Source organism: Eriocheir sinensis, chromosome 25 (genome assembly GCF_024679095.1).
Source record: "Eriocheir sinensis breed Jianghai 21 chromosome 25, ASM2467909v1, whole genome shotgun sequence".
NCBI classification, from domain to species: domain Eukaryota; kingdom Metazoa; phylum Arthropoda; class Malacostraca; order Decapoda; family Varunidae; genus Eriocheir; species Eriocheir sinensis.
The window spans coordinates 17239465-17250556 of NC_066533.1; the positions used below are offsets into that span (position 1 = coordinate 17239465).

At 38.6% G+C, this 11092-nt stretch overlaps 1 protein-coding gene across 5 annotated transcripts in view; it reads right to left on the bottom strand.

Annotated features, from left to right (window-relative positions):
- Positions 1-11092, bottom strand: part of LOC127003517 (GTPase-activating protein CdGAPr-like) — a 247603-nt gene that overhangs the window by 94906 nt on the left and 141605 nt on the right. For all 5 annotated transcript variants that reach the window (XM_050870327.1, XM_050870326.1, XM_050870328.1 and 2 more), the window contains one exon: positions 9684-9977. In XM_050870327.1, the coding sequence (XP_050726284.1) occupies positions 9684-9977 (294 nt within the window). The remainder of the gene's footprint in view (positions 1-9683; positions 9978-11092) is intronic.

Sequence of the window (11092 nt, forward strand, 5' to 3'; positions counted from 1 at the left end):
TCTTTTCAACATTGCCTTTTCTTTTTTCTTCTTTTCATCTCCTCTCCCTCATCTTTATCCTTTTTCTTTTCTTCCCATTTTCCTCTCCTTTTCTCTTCCTAACTTCCCATCTCCCCTTTCTATTTCACCTTCATCTCTCTTTACAACATTGCCTTTTCTTTTTTCTTCTTTTCATCTCCTCTCCCTCATCTTTATCCTTTTCTTTTCTTCCCATTTTCCTCTCCTTTTCTCTTCCTAACTTCCCATCTCCCCTTCCTATTTCACCTTCCTCTTCTTACCTTTCCTCTTCACGTTCATCAATTTTAAATCATTCCCCTCTTCCATCTCATCCCTCGTCTCCCTCCTCCAATTTCCTTCCATTTTATCTTCTATTTCCCTCATTTTCCCTCCCTTCCTTCATCGCCCCGACCTTGAAAACAAAACAAAACAAAAATATATGACAATACTAATGACGCAAATCGACACTAATATAATTGACGAACGAAATAATACGAGACACGGAATTCCACGGCGAGCGAAACAATGTGATTTAGATGTTATTAGTATTATTTCTGTAAGGGGAGGAGGAGGAGGGGGAGGGGAACACGGGGTAGGGAGGGGGAAGGGTAAGCGAGGGGCGATGCGAAATAAATTGAAATGCGCGATGAATGAATGAATATGAATACGTTAAAAAAATAATGCCTTTCCACTTTGCGTTAAGAGTGAAGAAATGCGTTTCGTAATAGGAATAGTTTCGTAATAATTGTTTACGTTGGATTTGCGCAGAAACAACGATGACGAGGTGGCGAAACAATGACGGCGAGGGGAATGAGAAGAAAAAACGTTGTACTTGGAAAATGTAGAAAACGCCAAGTCAGTAAAACACGAGATTGCAGACTTGGAAAACATTGCAAGATTCAGGAAAAAATAATGATAACAAAACTGTGCTAAACTGATGCTGTAGACTTGAAGAATATATCGTAGACAGTAAAAAAAATTAATAATAATAATAATAATAATAAAAAATAGGTCGAAAAAATACCTAACCTAAGAAAAAATAACAAGAAAATAAAAAGAAAGTCAACATTAAAATCTGGAATGATAGGCAGATAGAAAAATACCGATAATGAAATGATAAATAAACATTGATGAAAAAATAAATAATGAATAGAAAAAGAAAAACATTAAAACACATATAACCAAAAAGAAATACCAACAATAAAATAACAAATAAAGAAAATGAGAGAAAAACAAAACAAAAAAACAATAACTTAAAAACAAATATAAAAAACAAAAACAAAAAAAAATTACAACCACAAAAAAAAACATGAAAAAGAAAAACACATTAATAAAACCTCCCAAATCAAAGAAAAAAGTAAATAAAAAAGAAAAAGAAAAAAAAAACATTATCACCTTTCTAATTAACTCACTCTCTCTCACTTTCAAAATCAAGACAGGCAGACAGGTAGGACAGGCGACAGGTGAGACGGATGAGGCTTTGGACAGGTGACAACACACACGGGGGCGCCTCATTACTCACCTGTATTACCTGGCCGCCCCGCCCCGCCCCGCCCCGCGCTCAGGTGTGGCTTACCTGTGGAGAGAAAAGGAAAGGTGAGTGAGCGAGTGATTGAGTGAAGGTGTCAGGGAGGAAGGGAGGGAGAGAGGGAAGGAAAGAAGGAGGAAGGGAGAGAAAGACAGTCAGAGAGGTAGATAGATAGATAGATATATAGACAGATAGATAGATTGATAGATATATAAATAGATAAAGTATAATGCATAAGTAATGTCTTAAGTATACATTGAAAAAAGGGATATCTTTACTATTATTATTATTATTATTATTATTATTATTACTATTATTACTATTATTATCAGCATCATCATCTACCTATAGCTAACATTAATGGTAATAGTAGTAGTAGTAGTAGTCGTAGTAGTAGTAGTAGTAGTAGTAGTAGTAGTAGTAGTAGTAGTAGTGGTGGTGATAGCGGTAATATAGATTGAGCTCTTATCAAAATCCTCTCTCTCTCTCTCTCTCTCTCTCTCTCTCTCTCTCTCTCTCTCAGGTAAACACGCGTGACGTCACATCCGGTCAAAGGCAAGGTAACGTTCTGTCAACAGCGGCGGCGGCGGTCAGCTGATCTAGGGCAATGGGGGGAGGGGAGGGAGGGAAAGGGGAAGAGGATGATAGGGAGAAGGGGAGAGAAGATGGGGAAGATGAAGGGGGAAGAGGGGACAAAGGAAGGGGATTGGAGGTTAAATGATGATGATGATGATGAAGAGGAGGAGGAGGAGGAAAAAGGGGAACAGAAGAAGGAGGAGAAGAAGTAGGAGAAGGAGGAGAAAGAAAAGGAAGATAAGGAGGAGGCTGATGAGGAAGAGGGCGAGGAAAAAGGAGGAAAAAAACTGGGAAAGAAAGAAAAAAACGAAGAAAATAAAGAGGAAGAAAATAGAGAAAAAAGGAGAAGGAAAACAAAAAAAGTATAGTAAAGGAATTAAAAGGAAAGAAAAGGGAGAAAAATATTGTATTGGGAAAGTTTTTAGAAGGGGAAAAAAGAAAGGAAGGGAAAGGAAAAGATAAAGAAGTGGATTGGGGATTTTTGAAGTGTGTGTGTGTGTGTGTGTGTGTGTGTGTGTGTGTGTGTGTGTGTGTGTGTGTGTGTGTGTGTGTTGCATAAGTACGTAAAACTGGAAAAAAAACAGTACATGGCAACCTTGGGAATTCCATTATCTATGTGAGAGAGAGAGAGAGATTCATGACCCTTCTTCTTCCACATGGAGTGACAGAAAGAAAAAGAAAAGAAAAAAAGAGGAAGAGGAAAAGTTGCAAAAGGAACAAAAAGAAGAAAAAGTTGTGAAAGAAGAAAGAAAGAAAAGAAGTAAACGCGAGAGAGAGAGAGAGAGAGAGAGAGAGAGAGAGAGAGAGAGAGGGATGGAGATAAAGGAGGGAGGGAGAGAGAGAGGGAGAGAAGAAAGAGTGTAGACAAATAAAAATAAAAATAAAATAAAAACAAGATATATATATTTCCTATCTCTTCTCTTTCTCTCTTCTCTCCATCTTCTCCTCCTCTTCTTCTCCGCCTTCCATGTCAATTTATTTATATCTCTATATTTCTCTATCCTTAATTAACATGTACTTAATGGGGGTCTTAATCACTTCGTTTTAGGGCGATAGGAAGGGGAGAATCAAATGTGTGTGTGTGTGTGTGTGTGTGTGTGTGTGTGTGTGTGTGTGTGTGTGTGTGTGTACCCATTGTTTATGCACGCACTACACACAAACAAACACACGAACAAACTTCTTCCTCTTCCATTACCATCCCATTAATCTTCCTCCTCCTCCTCCTCCTCCTCCTCCTCTTCTTTCTTGTCTCTCCTTCCCTTTTTTATTTCGTTTCCTTCCTCTCTTATCTCTTCTGTTCCTATTTCTGTCTTTCTCTCTTCTTCTTCTTCTTCTTCTTCTTCTTCTTCTTCCTTCAATTCTCTATTTTCTCAACTTTTATTCAATTTCTCTTCTTCCTTCTCCTTCTCTTCACATTCTTTTCCTTTCCTGGTTTTCTTTCTAACATTTATTTACTTTTTCTCTTCATTTTTTTCCTCTTGTATTATTTTCTTCTTTACTTTTACCTTCGTTTTCTTATTCAGTTTGCTTCATTATACTTCTTTCTTTCTCTTTCTCTTCCATTTTCTTCCTTCTCATTTTTATCCATTTTCCTTTTCCTCTATTTTTTTTCCCTATTTTATTTTTCCATTACTCGGATTTCACACTCTTGCTCAATTTCCTCCTCCTACTTTCTCTCCCCTCTCTCTCTCTCTCTCTCTCTCTCTCTCTCTCTCTCTCTCTCTCTCTCTCTCTCTCTCTCTCTCTCTCTCTCTCTCTCTCTCTCTCTCTCTCTCTCTCTCTCTCTCTCTCTCCTGTTCCTTCTTCTCTCTCTTCTTTCTTTATTCACTCTTATTATTTCCTTCCTTTTTTCTTCTCTCTTTCCCATTTCCCCAATTTCACAGTTCCTCCATTTCTCCTTCCAACTTTCCCCCTTCCTTCTTTATCTATCTCTCTCCTGTTCTTCCCTTTATCTCTCTCTCTTCTTTCTTATCTATTTTCCTTCCTTCCTTCGTTCCTCCCTTCTCCCATCCACCCAATTTCACACTATTTCTCCATTTCTTCCTCCAACTTTCTCTCTTCCTTCCGTAGCTATCTCTCTCCACTTCTCTCCCTCTCCCTCTCTCTCTCTCTTCTTAAGGCAAGGTGACATTTCTCTCTCTTGTGGCAGAGCTGTGTATGACCTTCTGTATATGTGGCAACAGTGTAAAGTTAACCAAATATATACAGAGGTCATGTGTATAAATATGTATGAATGTATTTGAATGTATTGAAATGTGATGTTGGGTGGGGTTGGGGGGTGGACGACTCTCTCTCTCTCTCTCTCTCTCTCTCTCTCTCTCTCTCTCTCTCTCTCTCTCTCTCTCTCTCTCTCTCTCTCTCTCTCTCTTATCTTTTATCTACACGCCAAGCTTCAGTGACTTTCAGAGGGCGATGTGGCTTTAAATCTCTCTCTCTCTCTCTCTCTCTCTCTCTCTCTCTCTCTCTCTCTCTCTCTCTCTCTCTCTCTCACGGATGCATTATGGTTCATTTTTTTGTTTTTGTTTGTGTTGTTTGCTAAGTCATGTTTGTTTACTCTCTCTCTCTCTCTCTCTCTCTCTCTCTCTCTCTCTCTCTCTCTCTCTCTCTCTCTCTCTCTCTCTCTCTCTCTCTCTCTCTAAGGAAGATGAATGAGGGATTTCCACTTTTGCAGAATTGATGAAGATAATACAGTGTTTTATATGTTTGCTATCTCCTCCTCCTCCTCCTCCTCCTTCCCCCCTCCCCCTCCTTCTCCTCCTCCTCCTCCCTCCGTTTCCTCCTCCCTCCCAATATCATCTTTCCGTTACGATGTTTATCCTCTCTCTCTCTCTCTCTCTCTCTCTCTCTCTCTCTCTCTCTCTCTCTCTCTCTCTCTCTCTCTCTTTGTTGTGGATATATATAAAGAAAGAAAGAATTCGTTTTTGTACCTGAATTTAATCTTTACTTTTATTTTCGTTCTTTTTTCTTCACTTTTGTTAATCTTATATTCATTGTTTTAATTTTTGTTTTCTCTTTCATTCCTTGTTTTCTTTTTTCTCTCATCTGTCTTTTTTTCTTGGTTTCATTCTCTCCTTGTATTCCTTTCTTTAAACTTCTTCCCTTTCTCTCCTTCCGTCAAATTTTCCTTTCTTGAATTTTTTATTATTTTTCTTCTCTCTTATTTTCTATCATTTCCTTTCTTCTTCCATCTATCTTTCTTTCCTTCTCTTTCATTCCTTTCTTCCTCCGATTTCTTTCTTTTTAATTCCTTCCTTTCATTTTTTTAATCATTTTTCTTCTTTATTTTCCTTCTCTCTATTCTCTTCTTTTTTCCTTCTACTCTATTACTTCTTTTTCTTCCATGTCTTTCTTTCTTCCTTCTTCTCTCCTTCAATCTTATATCTTCCCTTTCATTCCTGTCTTCCTTCCTTCTAACATTCCCTTTTTTTTCATTTTTCTTCATTAATTTTCTTCTCAATTTATTTTTATTCCCTGTATTTATATCCTTGTTTATCTGCTTGTCAGCTCACCTGGCTGGGCTAATTAATCTACCTGTCTGCTCCCCTTACCTGTCCGGGGGGAAGCTATTTATAGGCGAACGTACTCTCTCTCTCTCTCTCTCTCTCTCTCTCTCTCTCTCTCTCATCATCATGGCATATATGTGTGTGTGTGTGTGTGTGTGTGTGTGTGTGTGTGTGTGTGTGTGTGTGTGTGTGTGTGTGTGTGTGTGTGTGTGTAAAGAACATTCCTACACGCATTTATTTTTCTATTAATTTTTGTCCCTGTAATTATTTCCACGCGGCCGTAAAATTAATATCGTCCCCCCATAAAACTATTTAGAATTCGTGCCGTACTAAATCCTTTAAGTCTAAGCGATGACTATTATAATGTTGCGAGAGAAAACGGGGAGGTGAAATATTATGTGTAGGAACTAATGGTGGCAAGATTATTTTTATTATTATTATTATCAGAAGTAGTAGTAGTAGTAGTAGTAGTAGTTTTTATTGTTGTTGTTATTATTGAAACGATTAAACATGGACTCAGGGAAAGGAAAGAAGAATAGAGAAGGAAGGAAGGAAGGAAGGAAGGAAGGGGCGAGGAAGAAGTGGCTATATTGAATGAAGAAGTGAAGGGGAGAAGGAAGGAGGGAATAAAGAAGAGGTGACCAACTATATGAAGGAGGAAGAATAATGAGAAAGAAAGAAAAAAAGACGAATAAGGAAATTAAAAAGAAAGAAAACATGGAAAGAAAATAACCGGGTTGATGAGTAACAAAAAAAATAAATAAATAAATAAATAAATAAATAAATAAATAAATAAAAGAAAAGAACAAGAAAGAAAACAACAAAACAAATCTAATACCAAGTAGGAAAACAAGAAAACACACACAACATAAAACAAAAAAACAAAAACAAAGACAAACAAAATAAACAAAAATAAAACAAACAAATACAATGGATAAACAAAACAATAAACAAACAAAACCTAATGTCACGTAGGATATTATACCATCAGAGAAACGAGGAAAAGAAGGAAAAGAAAACATAGGAAAACTTAAGCCCATGAAGGATCGCTATAAATAAGGAAGTCTGCCTTTTAAATGTGACAAATTGAGCGTCGACGAAAATTGTGGAGAAAACGGAAATATTTTGATGGATGACTTAATGATTTTTGTCTCGTCTTATGGAGTGAGGAAGGAAGGTGATAGGTAGGGTTAGGCGCATATGGTACAGCTGCGCGTTGCCTCCATGCTTATCTCCGTTGCTTTGGGGATCACGTTTACAATATTTTCTTTATCTTTTCATGTAAGACTGTATACTTTTTGTTTGTTTGTTTGGTATTTGAAAGCTGAAGGCTGAATTAAGCTGACCGTTGCCTACTCTCATGTCTCCTCATAATAAGCTTACTGTTGCTTACTCATATTTTTCTTCATCATGAGTTTACTGTTGTCCACTTTTTCTCATGTTTCCTCATTAAATAAGCTTCCTGTTGCCCCATCTTCCATGTTTTCTCATAAGCTTAGTTCCTTACTCATATTTTCCTCATAATAAGCTTCCAGTTGCCTTCTTTTCCATGTTTCCTAATAAGCTTACTGTTCCTTACTTTCATATATTCCTTCATAATAAGCTTACTGTTGCCCACTCTTCCATGTTTTCTCATAAGCTTACAATCGTCTACATACTCATATACTTCCTCATCATAAGCTTACTGTCACCCGCTTTTCCGCGTTTCCTCACAATAAGCTTACTGTCGCCTGCTTTTCCGCGTTTCCTCACAATAAGCTTACTGTTGCCTGCTTTTCCGCGTTTCCTCGCAATAAGCTTACTGTTGTCCCCTCTTCCATGTTTTCTCATAAGCTTACAATCGTCTACATACTCATATTTCCTCATCATAAGCTTACTGTTGCCTGCTCTTCGGTGTTTCCTCATAAGCTTACTGTTGCCTGCTTTTCCGCGTTTCCTGATCTCAGCACACCTGTTTCCCTACCTGGCCTCCTCTCACCTGGGTTCTGCGCCATAATCTTCATTCACCTGTCTCCTTCACCTCACTTTCGTACCCTCCTCTCCTCCTTTTCTTTCTCCTTTATCTCCACTTTCCTTCTCTTTCTCTTCTTTCCTCTCCTTCTTCACCTTCTTCTCCTTTCCTCCTTTTCTTTTATTTTTCTCGGTATTCTTCTTCTCCATTTCATTTTTTTTTCTTGTATCTTCCTTCTGTTTCACCTTTCATTCGTACCCTCTTCTTCTATTCTCCCTTTTCTTATCTCTATTTTCCTTCTTATCTTCCTTCCTTATACTATCTTCGTTCTACTTCATATTCCTTCCGTACCCTCTTCTTCTCTCCTCCTTTATCTGTTTTCTTTCTTCTCCTTCTCTTCTTTCACGTATCTTCGTCTCTTCCTCCTCATGCAATCACTGGTCTGTTTCCCATCTTTTCTTTTCTTCTCCCATTTATCTGGCTTTTCTTTCCTCTTCTTCTTCTTTTTCCTCTTCCTCAATTCTCTCTCTCTCTCTCTCTCTCTCTCTCTCTCTCTCTCTCTCTCTCTCTCTCTCTCTCTCTCTCTCTCTCTCTCTCTCTCTCTCTCTAATTGCCTGTCTTCCTCCGTTTTCTCCCTCACTTCTCCCCCGTCAGCTTATTCTCTCTCTCTCTCTCTCTCTCTCTCTCTCTCTCTCTCTCTCTCTCTCTCTGAACCCTTTTTTTCCCTTAATTATTCCATTTTTTCCCATTTTTTCCCTTACCTATATCACCATTCTCTTCCCTTACCTATCATCATCATTCTTACCTATCCTTCCCCTTTACCTCATTAATCAACTCACCTGATATTTTTCCCTTCATCTTTTCTTCCTTTTTTTTTTTACCTACTCCAGCTGTGACCTTCATCAATATGCAAATTATATAACTTAAATTCATGATAATATTTCGCCTCTAAACTTACCCTTTCCAACCCTTTTCAAACCTATATCTCCTCATCTCCCTCTTCATCTTTTTCCATCATCTTCTCCCTCTTTCTTCACCTCCCAATTCAGATCATCTCCATCTTTCAATTCATCTTTATCTTTTTTTCCATCATCTCCACCCTTTCTTCATCTCCCTTGCCATCATCTCCCTTTTTCCTTAATCTTCATCTTTTTACCATCATCTCCACTCTCTCTCTTCATCTCCCCCTTCCTATCATCTCCCTTTTTTCTCCATCTTCATCTTTTTACAATCATCTCCTCCCTCTTTTCATCTCCCATTCCCATCATCTCCCTTTTTCCTTCATCTTCATCTTCTCCCATCATCTCCCAATTCCCATCATCTCCGTTTTTCCTTCATCTTCATCTCCTCCCATCATCTCCATCTTTTTCCATCATCTCCCTTTCTTCATCTCTCATTCCCATCATCTCCCTTTCTCTTCATCTCCTCCCATTCACCATTTCATTCCTCCCCCATTACCTTGCTCCTATTTACCTATTTCCCCTCCCTTAATGACCTTACCTTCTTCATCTATGGTTTCCTCCTTACCCTCAACCTCTTACAGTCCCTTTATCAACCCTTTCACCGTTCCCTTATGTTCCCTTTTCCCATTAGTATCATTTCCTTTCACCGTTCTAAATTAACCTATATATAAACACCCTGTCAATCATCCTTACCCCCTACAGTTATCTCCCTTCCCATTACCCTTCCCCCCTTCCAGTGGTGCCAGATTGGGCGAACAGTAGCGGATTGGGTAACTTTAAAGGGCTACAAGTTACTTAAATTTTTCTTCCGCTACTTTCTACTTGCTTTTCTTAGTAGTTCTTATATATAACGCGCTATTTTATGTTGAAATCCGCTAGTGTTTATGTGTGTGTACGTTGCGCATCGTCATAAGAGTCTGTCAACCCTGCCCCAGCGTTGATAAATTATCGTACTCAGCGCATTGCATTTTCCTAGTTTCTGACCGATAACTCTAGCAAAAAAGAGCGAAAACCATCACTCTTTAATAGTTTCAACGATAAGTTTAATTTTCTACCGTTGTTTGTGTGGGTACGACGGACTTGAAGCCTAAAAATGATAAATGCAATGGCCAGAGTACGATAATTTGCCAACGCTGCCCTGCCCCTTCACCGCCCCCTTCACCTACCTCTCTATCGCCGCCGTCCGCGTGCAGGTTGTCCTCCGGCGGCAGCTCAGGCAGGCGAGACACTTTCCGGTCATAGCAGCAGCGGTGGAGTTGTCGGTCGAGGAAGCGGAAGTTCTCGTAGGTCCGGCGCATGACCCAGCAGCGGCCCAGCGAGCACACCTTGACGGGGATGGTGCGGTTCTCGGCGTCCTCAATGCTGCCGCCCCCGATGCTGCCGGCCCCCGCTCCCACGCTTCCTCCGCTGCCGCCCCCTACAGAGCTGAGGGGCTTGAGGTCCTCTGATACTAGAGTCACCTGTGGATGAGAGGGACAGTGACGTTAGGTTAGGTTAGGTTAGGTTAGGTTAGGTTAATGTGAGATGGTTTTTTTTAAAAGTTAGGTTAGGTTAGGTTAGGTTAGGTTAATATCATATGGAGTGTTTTTTTAGGTTAGGTTAGGTTAGGTTTAAAGTGATTTTTTTTTTTACAGCACAGAAGGTAACTCAAGGGCAACAAAAAAGAAGATGTAAATAAAATAAAAAAAGACCGCTAACTGTTCCTCTCATATAGCGATTAGTAAAGAGTGGCCAAAAGAGAGGTCAATTTAAAACAGACAGCGTCGGTAGGAATGAAAAAGAGTTAGTAGTAACAAATAGATAAGAAAGAAAGAAAAAGGGATTAGTTAAAAAAAATAAACCACACATAGTCAGTATTGATAGGAAAAAGTGGAAGAAAGAGAAGGAAAAACAGATAGCGTCGGTAGGAATAAGAAGTTAGCAGTAATAAATATAGATAAAAAAGAAAGGAAAAAGGGTTACTGCTGATGAAATAAAACAAACATAGTATTGATAGGAAAAAGTGGAAGAAGAGAAGGAAAAGCAGAGAGCGTCGGTAGGAATAAGAAGTTAGAAGTAAAAATATACATGAAAAAGAAAGGAAAAAGGGTTACTGCTGATGAAATAAAACAAACATAGTATTGATAGGAAAAAATGATAAGGAGATAAAATGAACTGTTTGGTGGTACTTTCAATGTCTGCTTCACTCCATAACATCAAAACGGAAAAGAAAAAAAAAGAAAAAAAAAAGCCTAAAGAAAAAAAAAACATATACGAGAAGAAAAAAAAAACATGAATACATTTACTGAAAAGACAAAAACAGAAAAAAATAAAGAACTGGTGAGGTGGAAAACAGAAAACGTCAAACAAAACAAATATTAAACCCAAACTAAAACCAAAAAGAAATAGGCCTAAAACAACATACGAAAGGGGAAGAGAGGAGATAGGGAAAGAGAGAGGAGAGAGAGATAGAGAGAGAGAGAGAGAGAGAGAAGAGAAAGAAGGAAGAAAGAAAGAGAGAGAAAGAAGAAGGAAGAAATAACGAGAGAGAGAGAGAGAGAAGGAGAAGAAAGAGACAGAGAAGAGAGGAAAGAAG